The following is an 18,700-nucleotide window of genomic DNA, read 5'->3' on the forward strand; positions in this document are numbered from 1 at the left end:
GGGGCTGGGGCTGGGGCTGGGGCTGGGGCTGGGGCTGGGGCTGGGGCTGGGAGTTGGAGAATTTGTGCTCACATCTGCTTTGCTGGCTGGGTCACACAGCTTTCTGTAGCTGCTGCTTCATCTTTAAGAACTGAAGAAAAAACCCCTGCTGTCTCTGAGGTTGTTATGGGAACAAATGGGCCCATCTATTTCAAATTGCCTAAAGGTGCAAGTTCCTTAAATGTTAATGGAAAATGAAACAAAGGATGCTTTGTCTTTGGACAAGACCTTCCCTAGACCAGGGACATTTTCAATACTGACTTCACCCAATTTGGGCACAGATACAATATAGATATAATTAACTTTACCGCACTTTACAAATAGAGACTAATGAAACCATGAACCACAAGGTGTAGTGTGTGTGTGTGTGTGTGTGTGTGTGTGTGTGTGTCTGTGTCTGTGTGTCTGTGTCTGTGTCTGTGTATACACATTCATGTGTGCTGGGGATGGTAGGGTGTCAAATGCCCTTGTCTGAGAGCCACAAGGCAAGATGGTGGAGAAGCTGGCTTGGGTTTCACCTAGATATACACAGCTTCCTAGCCCTGCAGAGACTTGATGTGCCAGGGTGGAGTGATACCCAGGAGGGGCCTCAGAGGAGAAAGGGAGGGGAGATGGGGGGGACTGTGTGAGGAGAGGTCAGGAGGAGGGGGGAGCAGCAATCAGGATGTAAAGTGAGTGAATAAATAAATGGAAGAAAAGATATACAGGGCTTTTCTGTTGACTCCAGCTTAGTTCTTGGCCTCTTCTGTAAGACCAGCTATTGAATGATAAAGACTCCAGTTGGGTACCATTGTGGCTTCCAAAGCGGACACAACAGACTTATCTTTAATCACCAGGGTCTCTGTGGGCTTTGAGGGTAACTTGGCTTCTTTTTATGGTGATAGTTTTAAAAATATCACCCCCCAAAAAAGAAGCTCCTGAAATTTCCTGGGACATGAAGCAGAAAAGAAGGAAGGGAGATAAGCCCCAGAGCAGGGGCTTGGTGATGCAGTCTCTGGCTGGAGTGTGTGTTCCCAGTAGTCCCAGTGCTCCCAGTGGCGCTTCTGCCTCCTCCCCTGCTGAGCTCCTGGAAGCTGTAGCTATGCTTGCACGAAGCAGGCACCCAGAAACCACTTAAGGAAGGAAGGAGTGAATGAATGAATGAATGAATGAATGAGTGCCTAGACTGTGCTGAGTGTGACCCAGGCAGCAGCTCAGTCACTCAGGGGAGTCACAGAGTCACAGACTCTGCTCCCAGGAGAGGTGGCACCTAAGGACCTGGCATCTCTGTGACGCAGTAGAGAGTTCTCTAATGAATGCCCCAGGTGATGACTTGGAAGAGTGAGCGAACTTCTTGGCGTGTCTTGGGATTAAACCAGGGCTCCTCTTGGTACTGAGATGGAAATCAAAACAGAGGCCTGTTTACCCTGAGTGCTTTTGTGGTATGGATACATTCTCTTTAGTAACCTCCCTTGGAAGCAAATTTCTGCACTGCTGGCTGATGCAATGTAGCCTCCATACAGCCTCCCTCCTGCCTTCGACCTCTGAAGCCCCTGCCCACCCACACCAGCCCCGTTTTGTGCTTGTTCTATGGGGGTCCTGAGAGCTCTCTTTGACACAAAAACCACCTGTGGCTTCTCAACCTTCAGAGCAGAGCAGACAAAGTAGGCTTAGCCTCTCCCAACCAGGGGTCCTGCCTACAGCTACTTCCTTCCCCACCCCCCAAAATTCACAGCAAGAGCCACATCTGAGAGATAGTAGAAGGTGGCGCTCAGGAGCCTAAGAGTAGTCTCACTTCCTGGGTTCTAATCCCTGCACAAGTTACCCTGTGTAACTTCTGCTGTGGTTACCCAGAGTGTGTGCACAGTGCTCTGTACAGAGCCTGGCTTGCTACAGCAATTGGAAGAAATAAACTGACCTTTTCCAAGGGTTTTGTGTATTGTGACCTGGGGATATAGACTTCATCTCTGCCTTGAAGGAGCTTGAGGGCTCCTGCAGAATTAGAGAGAAAAAAATCAGCCCTACTTGGGAGAACAGGTAGGAGAGTGTCTGAGATCACCAGAATGCCACTGGTTAACAGGGTGCGTGTGGGCAGAGTGACAGAAAGAGAAAGCGCAGTGTGGCAGGCACTGGTAAGGGCCTGGAGGAAGGAAGGGGGTGCTCTCCAGAGACCCACAAGGCCATAAGATGCTGTCTGGATGATAAGCGGGGAAAGGGTCCCAGCTTGGGGAGCAGTTCTTGTAGACAGGGATGTTGGTGCATGCAGTGGATGAAGGACAACTGTGAGCAGCTGCCATGGCTCCAAAAAGGGCAGAGGTGGGGGTGGTTTAGCCAAGAAGGAGCTGACTATGGAGAAGGAAACTGAGGAAACAAATTGGACCCAGCGACAATACAGTGCCAGAGTCAGGGTTTTGTTTTTCTTTCCAAAAGACCCTTCCAGCGGTGGATAGGGCAAGCATTAGAGACAGAGGTCATCATGAAGGCCTAAGGCAGGAGAGTCAGGATGACAAAGACAGTTTAGATTGTAGAACTGAGTCTGCGTGTGGTGGCATACACTTTTAATTCCAGTGCTCAGGAAGCAGAACCCTGTGTGTTCGAGTGCAGTCTGGTCTACATAGTGAGTTCCAGGGTACCTAGGACTATGTAGAGAGACCGTGTCTCAACCAAATAAAACCAAGCAATTGAATATAGTTGGTGATCAGTCCTGCTTGGGACAGCACATAAGAGGGTACCTGAGATAAGTAACTAGAATGCCCTACAGTGGTGAGGTACTTTCTCAGCATCCCCTACCTCAGGCTGGCCACAGAGGGCTCAGTGTGTTAGGCAGTGATGGGTGAGAGTAATTAAGAGAGGGTCCATTTTGGGATGCTTCTGGCTGGGATTCTGTGTGGGCCAGACCTACACCCACTCGGAAAACCAAGAGACCAGCTATCATGATGTAGAGATCCTGACAGATGCCATGAGGGGAGTGGTGGGAAAGGAGACAGAGGCCCAGTGTGAAGTGGACGCCTAGGAAGGACCAACAGAAGCATAGCTGGCTGGATCCTGGCTGCAGAGAGGTCAAAGTGAGTCAGGACAGTTAAGAGGACAGTTAAGCAGCTTGGATGCATAAGGGAAAGTAGCATGTGACCCCAAGCACCCGAGGTAGGCCATTCACTTGAGGGCAGGGAGCCGGGCTGTCCTTGGGGACCTACAGATGCATACACAGTGGACTTGTTAACTGTGGTTAGTTGGCTTGACTGGGTGCCAACCACTCTGAACCAGCAAGACCTTCCCACACGCACACACTTACCTGGGCAGAGCTCCTGTGGTAAGGGGAGTAGTGGAGCGGCCCAGAGATGGCTGTGTCATGAGGCAGGGCTGGATACTGGTTCTGCAGTGGGTGAGGATGCTGGTTGCCATAGCTCCCGTAGTTATAGCTTCCCGTGTACCTAAAATGCACCAAGCACAATGAATAGCGTGAGTCATAACACACAAGAACAGTCAGTTTGACACCTTTAAAAAGTCGCCTCAACTACTTTTTTCTCCTTTGTGCCCCACCCCCACCTCACCCATTTTTCTTCTGTTTGATTCCTATCATCTCTGCCCTGCTGGGCTTGCTGTGGTAAGCTTTAAACCCCAGCCTGATTTGCCTGATTTTCCCTGACCCCCAGCACAGTCCACAAGCTCACACTCAGGGGATGGAAGCTAACTCTGATCAAAACATTACTCCAATGGAAAACTCTCCTCCCATTGTGTCAAAAGCTCATTGTACATCATTGAAATCAAACAGGGAGGGATTTTTCCCCACTTTGGACTTGGTGTTTCTGCATTCCTTGGGCTTCCGCTGGGGTGGTGGTGGCAAGGAACATGAGGGAATTGCATGGTGAGGCAAAGCAAGTATTAGAGAGCACTCTGGGTCTGGGCCAGGCTCTGCCACTTTCTGTCAGTCAGATCTGGAGTTACTCATGGCCCCCATTTCCCACATCTGTGAAACGATGCACAGGGTTCTACTGGAACCACTTATGTGTGGGCAATGGCATGTGCACATAGGGTTACATACGTGCCAGGGCTGCTACTACCATGAATGCATATCATAACATCTTCCTGGCAAAGGGCTGGACCTGTGGCCACATGAGTCTCTATTCTCCCTTTCCTGTACAACTATCTGAAACACAATCCTAAGAGTGCCTTATAGTTGTGTGGGGGAACACCTGTAGGAATAATGGCTGCCCAGTGGAGATCCCACAGGATCAGAACTGTGGGCACATATTGACCTACCAGCCTGTGAAGACTCTGGCTTCTCCTGTGTAGGAGTTGCCTAGGATGCCTCTGCACCTCAGCTACTTTGGGGCTTCTCTAGCTAGTCTGCAGGCAAGGCTCCCTGCACTGTGTGACTGTGGATCTCCTCAATGTCACCGCTCATTGAACTCAGTGAAGTTGGTGTCTCTTGAGAGACATAGCATGATGTCAAGGGCTGTTGAAGGTCAGGTAGCGCTGCTGCAGCCAGGATCCAGTCAGCTATGCTTTTGTTGGTCCTTCCTAGGCGGCCACTTCACACTGGGCCTCTGTCTCCTTTCCCATCACTCCCCTCACGGCATCCGTCAGGATCTCTACATCATGATAGCTGGTCTCTTGGTTTTCCAGATGGGTGTAGCTCTGACCCACATGGAATCTTAGCCAGAAGCATCCCAAAATGAACCTTCTCTTGATTATTCTCACTCATCACTGCCTAGCAAATTGAGCCCTCTATGGCCAGCCTGAGGTAAGGGATGCTGGAAGGGGAAGTGAGGGATGGATGGCTTTGGTGACATGCTCAGTTGGGGGTCTATAGTTTGCCAGATGTATGACCTTGGGGTGACCATTCAGCCTTTCTTCTATCCCTCTGCACCTGTGTCATATAAGTATTACACAAGACAGTTCTATGAGACAATAGCGCTGAGTAAGGCATGGAGACTAGCCAGAAGGCAGTCCCTGTCCTGTCCTCTGAGGAAAAACTACTTCTGAATCCTTCTGAGTCACTTACCCATGCTCCTCTCTGTGGGAGTAGACTGGTATCCTGTGTGTGACGGAGGAAGAAGGCATATGGGTGCTCCTCATACAGGGTAGTTGTTGGGAGTTCTCGGCCGGTGACCCAGCAGCCGTCGTTACTGTATATGTTAGCGACCATGTATATGACTGCATCGCTCCTACAGAGACAGATCATATTGCATTGGTTGCTAATAGTGTGCCACTAGAACATTAAGTGGCTTCCCATTGCTTATAAAGTGAAAGTCAGATTTGTTATCAGGCATTCTCTGGTTCTGCTCACTTGGCAGAAGTATCCTTGGCAGCTCCTGGTACAGTCATAGAATCATTTTCTCCAAGGTACCACAATCCCTGGCAGCACAGAACCTTTGCCCCTGCTGTGTCTGCCCCTTAGAATCTTCACTCTTCCTAACTACCCACCCACTCAGCCTTCATGTATGAGTCCAAAGAAGCTGTCTGCTAACTCCAGACTGGGTGAGCTCCTTCAGTGCATTGTGGGTCTTTGTGGTACCTACTTCAATCTCCAATTCTCCATTCCAGAAGGAATATGATGTGATCGATGCCGATCCCAGCCCCCACGCCAGAGTGCAAATCCCATGAGACTAGGCATGTGCCAGTCTGCCCATCCTGGCATTTAGGGCAGGACCTGACCTGTCCAGATATACTCAGTAAAACAAAAGCTTGAGGGAGACAGGGGACAGGGAAGATGAGAAGAGAGGAAGACAGAGAATGCAAAGCCTAGCACAGTGTGGCCCAGGCAAGCATTGCACATTAGCTTTTCATGCTCAAGTCAATAGGTGTTATAAGGCCGACAGACCACTAAACAACCTAAGTAGATCCCTGGGCTCCATCTACCTGGCTCTTCACTAAAGACTGGCAGACAGTGACCTGGACTATGGCCTAGCCCAAGCACATCACTAATTCATTTATTGCCTTTTAATTGGATACCTGAAAGTGCTAAGCACTATGTGTGTGTGTCTGTGTCTGTGTGTCTGTGTCTGTATCTGTGTCTGTATCTGTGTGTCTGTGTCTGTGTGTCTGTGTCTGTGTGTCTGTGCGTCTGTGTCTGTGTGTCTGTGTCTGTGTGTCTGTGTCTGTGTGTCTGTATCTGTGTATCTGTGTGTGTCTGTGTCTGTGTGTCTGTATCTGTGTATCTGTGTGTGTCTGTGTATGTGTGTCTGTATCTGTGTGTGTGTAAAACGGGACCTGACAAAGGTTCTCTAAGAGGCTAACATTTTATATGATGGTTAGAGCTTTTATAAAAAAAAAAAATCCAAAAACTTGCTAAAAGTAAACTGTATCATAGTCTAGGTAGATAACTTAATTTCTGATAAGCTATTTATTTATTTATTGTTTTTTTTTTTTCAAGACAGAGTTTCTCTGTGTAGCCCTGGCTGTCCTGGAACTCACTCTGTAGACCAGGCTGGCCTTGAACTCAGAAATCTGTCTGCCTCTGCCACCCTAGTGCTGGGACTAAAGGTGTGCGCCACCACTGCCCGACTCTGATAAGTTTTAAAACATTAAGATAGCAGATATAAACCTGCTTTACAAGGCGTAGGGTACAGGAGTCAGTGCCCACTTCTGGGTACACAGAGAGCTGGGGAACTGGTTGACAGACACTATTTTTAAGATGAAATAAAATAGGGACTGGAGAAATGGCTCCGTGGTTAAGAACACTGGCTGAGTTCTAGAGGAACCGAGTTCAATTCCAAGCATCCACATGGCAGCTCACAACCATCAGTAACTTCAGTCCCAGGGCATCTGACTCCCTCTTCTGGCCTACATGGATACCAGGCAAGCATGTGGTACATATACATACAGGCAAGCAAAATACCCACACACTTAAAATAAAAATAGAGTTTCGAAAGATGAAATAAAACGAAATCCTGTATTGTCAGCATGAGCTTGTTTCTACCTTAAGACGCTCTCTAGCAGGAAGACAAAGGAAGGCTTGCATTTTCTTATTTTTAGAATTCAGTCTGTCTTTCCCCCAAGGCTTTGCGTATAGCACAGGGAGCATCTATACTGGTGTGGGGTGGCTGGCGAGGTGGCTCTGTGTTTTGTGTGGCAGAGTCGTGTCAGGGAAGGCCCATGAGGAAGGAGGGAAGGAATCCTGTTGTAAGTGTATTGTTTTATTATTAAAAGTGCCTTGTGCTAAGCACTTGTGTAAATCTGAGACTGCAAATTTGGAACACAGGTAATACCTTTTTTAATAACGTGGCAACAATCCACTTCAAGAGCATAAGAAGGATGTATGAGTGCTTTACAAACATCCTTAAATAAAAAAGAAAAGAAAAGAAAAGAAAAAAAAGAAAAGAAAAGAAAGGAAGCATGTAGAAGTACAGAAGATTCAAGACTATGAACCTAGAAGTAGAAAGAAGAGCAACGTGGAGACAACGGTGCAGTTTGGAGTCAGCTGAAGTGGCATTTCCTAAATGCCCAACTTCCTGAGCATGGCCTCCACCCTGGCTCTGCATTTTCCAGGATCTGCTGCTGGAAGGAAGCCTGCAGTTAGGACACCTCTGCCTGGGAGCATGTGCCCACTGTCCTCAGAACAGGATAGTCAGGGAGCTTCCTTCAGACGTCATGAAGGAACTCTTCTAACCATGTCATCAACACTCCCTCCACCAACACACAGTGCTATTCCATGTTGCCAGCACTCCCTACCACCACCACCCCCCCCACACGCACGGTGCAATTCCATGTTGTCAATACCCACTCGTAGCCCCCACACATAGACTTCATCTTGATTCTTAAGATCATTCCTTGTGTCAGCATTGGTTGAGGGAGAAGGGGCTTCATAGGATGCCAAATGGCTTGCTCATGGACTCAGGGCACGTGGGTGGCCAGTGGGGCCCAGGTCAACCTCATACTTTTTTCTCTCTCTGCCTGGGTGTCTCTCTGCTCTGAGTCCTGTTTCTGTCGTGTATTAACTGGTTGATGTTAGGCAAGCCTCTCATAACTTTTGAACCTTTGCTTCATTCTCTGTTAAACAGGATTAGTCTATCTTGCAAGACTGCTGTAAGGATTAATTAAGGTAACGTGTGACAAAAAGCCTGACATGCAGTGGGTTTTAATGAGATTCAGGAACTGTTCCTCATGAGTTCAGGTGTTCCAGCATCCTTCTGTGTGTATGGTATGTGTGTACATGTGTGTGTGCATGTGATTTGGGGGGGGGCACTGTGTATGTGTGTTGAGGCTAGCAGTCAACATCAGGTGTGTGCCTCGTGGCTCTTCCCTCTTTCCTTTGAGACATGGTGACATGGCCTCTGAAGCTGGAGCTTGTGAATTTGGTTACGCTGGCCTCTAAGTGAGCCAGAGATCTTTTCATCGCCTTCTCCCAGCAATGGGATTGTACATAGGTGCCACTCCAGCTGACTTTGCCAACTTAATCACCCCCCCAGCCCCTTCTTTCAGTTTATATAACAGCAGCAGCAGCAGTAACAACAACAACAACAAAACAACAATGATATTACTATTATTGTTGAGGAACATGCCACTGCCTGCATGTGGAGGTCGGAGGACAAGTTAATGGAGTTGTTTTTTTTTCCCCCTTCCATCTCTATGTGAGTTCTAGGGATTGAACTCAGATACCCAGGCTTAAGCAGAAGTGCTTCTGTTTGCAGAACCGTCTCCCCGGCCCTCCTGAAAGGTCTTTCAAGTATATTTCTATGTCTCCCATTCCAAATGTTAAGAGAGAAAGGCAAGCTTCTTGGATCAATCTTATCACCAAGACACTATGGTTTTTTATTGTTATCTTGAGATAGGGTCTTGCTGTGTAACCCAGGCTTCTTTCAAACTCCCAGTCCCACTGCCCCAGACTCCCTATGGCTCAGATGACATGTAGAATATAGTCCAGGTCTTAAGGTTCATGTGTTAAAAGCTTGATCCCTAGATGTTTAAGAGGCAGGGCCTAGTGAAGGTTGTTAGGTCACTGAGGGCATGCCATGAAGGGGACTGTGGGAGTCTGACCCTCTCTTCCCTCATTTCCCCTGCCTGGCCCTGAGGTGAGTAGTTTTGTTTCGCCGTGGGCTTCAGCCATGATGTGTCACACCAAGCCCAGAGCAGGAGGGCATACTTAAGACCTTCAAAATCGAGCCAGAGCAAATTGTGTCTTTGTAAACATTGTCTCAGCTACTTGTTACAGTAATAGAAAAACTAGCTGGCTAGGGGTGAAATGCTTGACTACAGCTATGAGGCAGCCAGGTACAGCACACTTCTAAAGAGTATGTTTCTGTGAGGTCGCTGGTGCCCTTCCATCTGCATTTCAAGTCTGTTGTGTTCTTCCCACCGAAACAGTGGTGTCACGGGCTGGTTGTTAGGAATCACTCATAGACTGCACAATGATCAGAAGAGAAATCTCTCCAAATGATCACATCTCAGGTGGCCGCTGAGGTGTGGCTCCCTTCTCTACGCTTCCGTTTTCCTGAGAGGGGCTGAGAAGATGGCTCTGTTAGTCAAGTGCCCTCTGTGCAGGTGTAACAGCGAGTTCAGATGTTTAGAATGGATGTAAAAAAGCTGGGAGTGACTCTGTGTGTGTGTGTGTGTGTGTGTGTGTGTGTGTGTGTGTGTGTGTGAGCTCATTGGTCAGCATGCTCCAGGGTCAGAAAGAGACCTTTTTTAAAAAAAACAAGGAAAAGAACAACACACCCTCTGGCCACATGTGCATAAATGTATAAATGCACCTAAACACACATGATCATGTAGTCACATGTAGAACACACACACACACACACACACACACACACACAAGCCCACAAAAATTTCAGGAGATTATAGCACTCTTACAATGTAAAAATTTTCCCTTTTTATCAAAATGGATTATTTCTGGGTGGGAAGGTTGGCGATTTTTGATTTTTTTTGTTTTGTTCTGTGTTTTTCTATAATGAATGCAAAGCGCTTCTGTCAGAATACATAAAATATAAACAGATTTACTACTAGCACTGTAATGAGAGGGGGTGGGATTTGAGAGAATAATGAGCCAGTCACAACAAGCAAGTACTTAACCCTTCAAGTCCTGGGACCTAAGGGGAGTGGCCAAGGTCCATGGCTATTTAAAGGACAATCAAGAAAGGCAGAGGTTCCCTCCCCGCCCCTACCCCCACCCCCACCGTTGCAAGCAGTAGGTAGACTTCAGGGGACCTCCATCACCTGGGGGGATAGAGCAGAAATGTAACTTTTGTTTGAACGCCTGGAACCCAGCAACTGTACTGTGGCCCCAGCATAGAGCCTGCCAAGTAGTAGGTGTTCAGTAAATTTTGATCCCATTGAATTTGTTGTTGACGGAGCCCAGTCTGGCAGGAATAGCCATTATCAAACAAAAAGCTAGCCGAGCCCCTGGGAAAATGGGCCCCTGTGGTCCAGGGAACAAAACCTCCAAATGGCCATGTGCCAGCAATCTAATGCATCCACTCAGGCAGCCTTAAGCAGATTAACACCTACTGGCTTGGGTGAGAAGCAGTTTTTGCCTGGGGAGCTGAGAGAACATCCCCGGATCCCAGCTCCTGGGTGGGGGACCTCCAGTGAGAAGAGCTGCTGCAATGGCTGGGCTTTAAGGGACACTAATAAAGCGGAAGCTGACAGGGGCCCAAATGCTCCTGATGTGTTGGTTAAACAACGGCACTTCCCCATTTGCTAATTCCCATATTTCCATCTGTTCCTCCAGCTTCATGCCATTCACACAACTGCAGCGTGTTCCAAGGTCTGAGGATGGTGTAGTGGCTGGGCCTTCAGGAGTCTATAAAAGTCCCCTTTATAAAAGGGCACTTGATGGCTGCTTTATAGTGTTGAAACTGCAATAAGGGATCATTTTCTCCCCATCCCCAAAAGAACATTCTTCCTCAAGGTGGTTTTCGTTTTCTATGGAGTTTGCAAGCACAGGACAGAGTATGCTTGGAAAAGAAAGACAGTCAATAATTTCTTGAATTATTGAATGTCCTTCCAACAGAAACCAGAACGCAACCATATTTCTTTACCCACACTGTCTCGGTTAAATCTTCACAGAAGGGTTGTGGGGGCCTCCCTTTTCACTCAGGTTAGGTGCATAGCTGGATGTTGAGTGCAGACTGCCCCCACTCCAGAGCTTATCCAAGGCAACCACACTTCCCATTGGAGATCTCTGGAGATAGTTAAAATGCAGATCCTGAGGCCCAGGGCAGCAGCAGGACATTTACTGTATTAAGAGTCTTCAAAAATGGCAATGGAGTCGGTCCATGGACTGAGCACCAAGAAGCAAAGGTCTGTAATGCATTGCTTCCTGTCATAGACCCTGCTTAAAATAAAGTCGTGTGCCCCCAGTGCTGGTTTTTGAAGCCACATTCTAAGCAAGCACCCCACCCCAGAGTGACACCCGCACCCCAGAAGCAGTGAGATTCTGCCGGCCACTTGTGTAAACTGGCCTGGTTTCCCCAACTGTCCAGCTATACCTTCTCCTCTGGACTTTGGATGAGCCTTTCCCCCACCTGAAGATCTCACCTAAGCCTTTGCTTTCAATTTCTCAGGAGTAAATTCTGGTGAGCATGGGGAGACTCTAGAACTCGCTGCCCCAGAGCCTGGCCACCAGCCACCTGCAGCTGTTCAGACTTCAGTTATGGAAATTAAATGCAGTGACAAGTTCAGGTCCTTATCTGAACTGGCTGCAAAGGTGGTTAGCGCATCCTGTGTCGGACAGCTTGGAGTTTTAGTTTAAAGCTTGTATGAACCCAGTGTGGATATTTCGTTTGGCCACGATTTTTATGCACAGGGACTGGAGTTACAGACTGCTATGTGGGGCTGGGAACCAAACCCAGATCCTCTGGAAAAGCATCCAGTGTTCTTAATACTTGAGTCATCTCTCTAGCCCCATCAGACAAGTTCTGGAGTTTGTTTTGTTTTGTTTGTTTTTAACTACTATAATCAAAAAAGTTCTATTTGGATAATGATGTTTCCTGAGATACTTAGCAATGCCTTTTCTTATAACCGTCAAGACTGAGACAGAAGGACTGTGTGTGCAGATCTGCCTCTCCCTCTATCAGTACGCATCCACGGCCACCACAGTCCTAGGATAGCTGTGTTCTAAGGAGCAAGCCCACTGGCATGGGCTGTTTTAAGTCGCTGCACTAATAGCTCCATGCTCAACATCAGACAGACCAAACTGACCAGGGCAACAAATGAACCCATTCCCAGAAGGGCGCGATGGTTTCCTCTCTTGGTGCCTGTTCCTTCAACACCACATCCAGTCCTTATTACACCAGGCTCTTTCTGCCTAGGGCCCGTGCCCACGATGTCCTTGTTGCCCCTCCCCAACTCCTCCATAGTCAGCTCCTTGTGGTTGGCCAGTTCTGTGACGGCCATCACTGTCCACCAAGCTGGGCAGTCTCTGGGTTACACTTTTTCCATACCATGTTGGTTCTTTCCACTCACACCTCTTATGACCGTCTGGAGTTACATATTTACCTGGCAGTTTAGTTCTACGTTAACTCTTACCCACTGAGGCTAAGTACCACTGAGGGCAGTGACAGTGTCTGTTTGGTCTTGTCTCCACTTCTGTACCTCCAAGGCTGGGTGCAGGCAAAACACAGAATCTGTGCTTAACACAGTAACAACTCAATAGCCAACGGAGGGAAAAGCCTGTGTGATGGATCAAGTGAAATCAAAGCATGCCTGAAATGATTTTACTTTTTTCCTGTCCTGATTCATTTCTCCTAATTCTGTTCCTTTAAAGAGGAGGAAGGAGCTGTGACGGAGGGGGAGGAAGTCACTGTAAATGAGTCACCAGTGCCCACCATTGGGAGCTGCTTGGCTTAGCCTGCCTCACTGTGACTGAGCTTTTGTTACTGGGAGAGTCGAGGGGTCAGTTATCTTTGTGACAGCCTCAGCTGCTGCAGAGAAAGTGCAGCTGGGCGGGCCAGATGTTCTACAGTCAGGGCCATTTGGGAGGAATCCCCCTGTTTCATCAGGCAACCTAATTTCCCAATGATTGGATGTGCTGGTTTTGTGTTGCAGGGGACCTGGGTGGGAAGCTGAAAACACTAGCTTAATAGTTAACTTTTATTGTCAGTGCCAAAGGAGGGAACACTTACAATGACATCATAAATGGGGCTTTTAGAGCCCTGTGGTGGCCTGCCCAGACAGAGACTGAGCTTAACATTTTGTTTTAAATGACATTAAAGAATTGCAGCTCAATGTCATGTTAAATAGACTGATCAATTTGACACCACCTGCCAGGCCCACAAGGCAGAAAAGAGCTCCCTTCCCATAAGTTTCTGAACTTTGCCTGACCAGGAGGGAGGAGGCAGGCTCACAAAGTTCCAGGTGGGCAGATGACAAATGCCAGGTTTTACCCGGTGAGAATCTGTTGTGGAGTCCTATAACTGGTCTCTTACCATGTGTTGCCCAAAGGCGGCTGTAGTAAACCACTCTACTATGACCTTGACCGGCCTCAGGTTTCGGTGCCTGTTCCTATCCTTTCCTTACCACCTCCACTTGTTTAAAACTGATAGCATTGTCTTAAGACAACATATTTACAAATATATGTCTGCATGGACATGGACCTAGACATGGACATGATTAAACAGAGAAACTGTTGTCCTTGAGAGTTATAACTGTGCGGCTGGCTGAGTCTTTCCCAGCCGTCAAAGGATGCCACAGGGTTATATGCCACAGATTAATACTTCGTGCCAGGAAGTGTCCATTCAATAGGAGACAGTTACTTGATGAAAAGGCTCAGGCATCTGGCTGGCCTTGACTCTTAAGTCAACCCTAATAATACATCATTTGGTCAGTGATACTCAGAATATGTCTGAGATCCAACACAGGAACTAGGTCACATGTAATTTCACTTGTTGGTGGGAGGGGTAGGAATCTTTGTTAGCCAAAGTTTGCTTATTTCACATCCATTGATGTTATTTTTTTTTTTCTTGCTATCTGCTTTGGGTTTGTTGTTGAAGATTTAATTTTACTTGTAATTGTGTGTGTGAGTGTGTGTGTGTGCATGCGTGGGCGTGTGCACACCAGAAAAGGATACTGTATCCCCTGGAGTGGGAGTTACAGGTTGTTGTGAGCTGCCTGGTGTGTGTGCTACGTTTGTTGTCAGTGTTGTTGAGCAAAGTCTTCTGTAGCCCAGGCTAGCCTCAAGCTTACTAGGTAGCACAGGACGACCTTGAACTTCTGATCGTGTCTCCTACCTCTTGAGTTCTGTGATTACAGAGGTGTGCCAACATTCAAAGTTTATGCTAGGAACTGAACCCAAGAAAGACTTCATGAATGCTAACCAAGCAAGCCTTTACCAATTAAGTTACATTCTTAGCCCCTCCTTGGGGTTCCTTAAAAAACATGTTTTTGGTTTGAGTCTGGCTACATCGCTAAACGGGAAAGTCACTTTCCACTAACCTTGGCAGCCCGAGGTTAATCTCCAAAACTCACATGGTAGCAGCAGAGAATCAACTACCACACTTTGCCTCCGACCTCCCCACAAATGCACACATACACATACTCAACATGTGCATGTGCACACACATACACAAATAAGTGTAATTATTTGTTTTCAAGTTTTTGGGAAGTAGATGGGAAAACAGCAATTTAATAAAACTAAATTGTGCATTAAAGTCATATAGGGAGTTAACTTTTTAAAAGAGAATGACTGCTATGTTTTATTAGATTTACAAAATTATTTTTCAAATGTACAGTATTATTCAATAAAAGTATGCACAGAGCCCCAAATTTAAGATTCCTACAATAATGCATGTATAGCATGTGCTTAAAACCATGCAGCTTCTTAGGAGATTATGCACGCTTCTCCCAAGACCACGGCCCACTGCTCATCCAGCTCCAGTCTATGGATCCAAACTCGATCCATGGAGCATTTCAAAAGTGGTACTAGAGAAAAATAGTATGCATCCTTTTATGGAAGATGATGTTTTTTAGTGCCCTCTGGAGATTCCTGAGAACAAAGCTGGAATGTGCCAGAATCTTCAAAGCCCACAGTCATCTGAAGAGAGCCTGCTTCACATTTGTGCTTCTCAGAAGCTCCCTTTATGACCTGCGGCTCGTTGCACAGAAACCTCTCCACACTTTTATGATATTCCTATGGCCTTGGCAGTCATCACACCTGCCCCTACCTTGAGGCCTCCGAATTGCTGCAAAGAAAGCCCGGCAGACTCACTGGCAGGACAAAGCTGCTATGTTCCTAATAGTCCCTCCTGCACATGCCTCACACCTCACATCCTCCTGTTCCACAAACACCCCCTGGTTTAGGTGTCATTCTGGGGGCGGGGGAAGCCTTCCACTCCACTCACACTGTCAGGTCTGCAAACTTCAGGATGGCCATGACTCAGTGAGTCACCTTGGCGATGGCGGGCATATCTTAGGAGCATGGTTCGGGGAAGTGGCTCTCTGTAGCTCCTGCTGCCCCACCGATTCCTCTGGGAGGCAGAAGACCCAGCGGATGGTGATCTAATCCTTCCCATGTAGGAAGAACCCTTGAGTGCTGGAGAAGCATGCCCAGTGCTCGTGTATGCTTCCTTTTTGGTTGTCAGTGAGCAAAATATGTCCTTCTTTAAGTCCTCTTCCCAGTGAGTATCAGGACTCCCTGCCTGAAGGTTTGTTGAACTGGATTCCCAGAGTCTCTCTCTAGTAGTGTGTCTGCAGGCACTTTTCTTTCTTCCCGTTCTTTTTCTTTTTCCTTCCTTCCTTCCTTCCTTCCTTCCTTCCTTCCTTCCTTCCTTCCTTCCTTCCTTTCTCTTCCTTCCTTTCTCTCTCTTCCTCTTTCTTTCTTCTTTCTTTCTTTCTTTCTTTCTTTCTTTCTTTCTTTCTTTCTTTCTTTCTTTCTTTCTCTCTCTTTTGTTCTTTTTTTTTTAAAGATTTATTTATTTTATTTATGTGAGTACACTGTAGCTGTCTTCAGACACACTATAAGAGGGCATCAGATCTTATTACAGATGGCTGTGAGCCACCCTGTGGTTGCTGGGAATTGAACTCAGGACCTCTGGAAGAGCAGTGCTCTTAACCTCCGAACCATCTCTCCAGACCCCCTGCAGGCACTTGTCATGGGCTCATCTGTTTAACTATGTGAAGGTGTTGCTGTTGCCAGGCTGAGGAACTCACCAGAATCTGGTAGAACCCCGTAGTGAGAGAATGGGCATTTCCAAATGGCTGTGTTTAAAATGCTTTCCTTGTGACACAATTCCCCACCAATGCTGTGCGCATGTGTGAAGTGGGTTTCTGCTATAGTGACTCCCTATATACTATTACAGCACCAAGACTGTTCTAAATGACAAAGGGGTTGAGGGAGAAGAAAGACTTGAGGCTTGAGTAATAAATAGGATATCACAGCACCTTACCTAACCTCCACTCTCCTCTGCGAGGTCTCCCGATACCTCCATGCACAGAATCTCCTTTGAGAGTCCTGTAGCATTAGTTTATACTGTGATTGTGCCGACTCCTATGACTGCCTTTTTCTCTCATCCCCTTGGCATAGTCATGTTCATATCGAGCACACCACTCAGCATAGGACTTGGTCCTTTGAAAACATCTCTGTATACATGCACTCACACAGTACCTTCTCACACACATGCAACACTTATGTAGTAGGTATTCTGTATGGAACGTTTTCAAGGCATGTTAAAAATTCTGCATCAGATACTGAATCTAAGACCAGCATAGTTCTTATACGTTTCTCTTTCGCTTTGCAGTGAATGTATTATCAGAGAATTTCTTAGCTCATTCCTTTAATTCTCTTTCAGTTGGCTTTTATTTTCTGTCCATCCTATGTGTTTCTCTTTCACTACCTCCCTAGTTCTTCTTGAATACCTCTGACTCTCATGAATATATAACTCTCCCTTTTCCTACTGTGTGTGCTGTTCCTCTGATGGGGATGTGTTTCCAGTAGTGATATGGTGATTTTTTTTTTTTATTGTGATAAAACACCTTAATCTAAAATCTATCAATTATACCATTTTTGGCTTAGTAGCATTAAGTACATCACATCACTTATGAGAAGTCTAGTATCAATCCTTTGGTGATTATCTGTTTTCTTTGGGGCCAATGAGATGTCTTTAATTTTATTCAATGAGTTTAGCAGTGAGTTCCATCCTCACCCCACCCTCTATTTAATCACCTCAGGGTTCAAGGAAAGAAAGTTGTTACCCTAAGTCATATTTCTGTGTTCTGTAAAATCATTGAGATATTAGTATGCTCTCTCTCTCCCCCCCCTCTCTCCCTCTCTCCCTCCCTCCCTCCCTCTCCCTCTCCCTCTCCCTTCTTCCCTTTCTCCTCTCCCCCTCTCCCTCTTTCCCCCCTTTCTCCCTCTTTCTCTCTACTCTCTTTCAAGAGAATCTATTTCTTCCTGAAGATCTTGGACTCTCAAGAATGAATATGTAGTGTTCCCTTTCCTACTGTGCTGTGCTGTTCCCTTTCCTGCTGTGCTGTGCTGTTCCCTCTTCTTCTGTGCTGTGCTGTTCCCTCTTCTGCTGTGCTGTGCTGTTCCCTTTCCTGCTGTGCTATGCTGTTCCCTTTCCTGCTGTGCTGTGCTGTACCCTCTTCTACTGTGCTGTGCTGTTCCCTCTTCTACTGTGCTGTGCTGTTCCCTCTCCTCCTGTGCTGTGCTGTTCCCTCTCCTGCTGTGCTGTGCTGTTCCCTCTTCTACTGTGCTGTGCTGTTCCCTCTTCTACTGTGCTGTGCTGTTCCCTTTCCTACTGTGCTGTGCTGTTCCCTTTCCTGCTGTGCTGTGCTGTTCCCTTTCCTGCTGTGCTGTGCTGTTCCCTCTTCTACTGTGCTGTGCTGTTCCCTTTCCTGCTGTGCTGTATTGTTTCCTTTCCTGCTGTGCTGTGCTGTTCCTCTTTCATGGGCTGTGCTTTCAGCAATGGTGATTTTGTTGTTGTTGTTGTTGTTATTGTTGTGATAAAACATTTTAACCTAAAGCCTCCCAGTTAGCCCACTTTGGGCCTAGTGACATTAAGTCCTCCAGAGTTGTTGGTCTTCCCAAACTAAAACTCTGTCCTTATGTCCCCTGCCTCTATGCTATTTCACTCTCTGATCTTAACTGCTCTGGGTCCCTGTTCAGGTGGAGTCAGACACCGGCCCTTTCATGGCTAACTCACTTAGCACAATACCTTCAAGATTCAGTCATGTTATTATATGTTAGAATTAGAAATATTATACCATATACTATGTTTCTATCCATTCACCCATGGATGGGCAACAGACACACAGGGGATCCGTTCTGCCTTTAGACTATTATACATACTTTCATGAACAATGACATAAAAGTATCTCTTTGGGGTCCCTTCACTTGTCTTAGTATGGGTGTTTACTGAGGCTTTTGGCAATTCTTGAGTGTGGTCAGCCTGTGAGGACACAGAGGACACAGTGTGTGTCTTGGGCTGTGGGCCTCCCATCTGAGCAGCCTTCTAGTGGCATCAGCTCTACAAGTCATGCTCAGTGTGGTCTGAGCTTAGCCCAAGATCAACTCTGTTCACAGCCACTGTCCCAATTTGTCCTATTGTGGCTTGGTGTGGCGTCTTGCCTTGCCATCTTTCCAGAGGCATTGCTCAGGTTTGGGTCCATGTCTCTTGTTTCCAAGGATGCCTGTATATTAGCTTACATGACATCTTAATAGTTTCAGTGGCTTACCTTGGGGAATAGAGGTTTATCATGTGTTTAATCTGCCAGCTGAAAACAGCAACATATGGAAGATGTA

The 18,700-nt window shown here is 46.9% G+C and overlaps 1 protein-coding gene across 2 annotated transcripts in view; it reads right to left on the reverse strand.

Annotated features, from left to right (window-relative positions):
* Rfx4 (regulatory factor X4) overlaps positions 1–18,700 on the reverse strand; it is a 155,140-nt gene that overhangs the window by 7,413 nt on the left and 129,027 nt on the right. For both annotated transcript variants that reach the window (XM_021205782.2, XM_021205780.2), the window contains exons 16-17: positions 5,024–5,186; positions 3,311–3,449 (exon numbers count right to left, since the gene is read on the reverse strand). In XM_021205782.2, coding sequence (XP_021061441.1) covers positions 3,311–3,449; positions 5,024–5,186 — 302 coding nt within the window. The remainder of the gene's footprint in view (positions 1–3,310; positions 3,450–5,023; positions 5,187–18,700) is intronic.

The sequence above is a fragment of the Mus pahari genome, chromosome 9 (genome assembly GCF_900095145.1).
Source record: "Mus pahari chromosome 9, PAHARI_EIJ_v1.1, whole genome shotgun sequence".
In the NCBI taxonomy this organism is placed as follows: domain Eukaryota; kingdom Metazoa; phylum Chordata; class Mammalia; order Rodentia; family Muridae; genus Mus; species Mus pahari.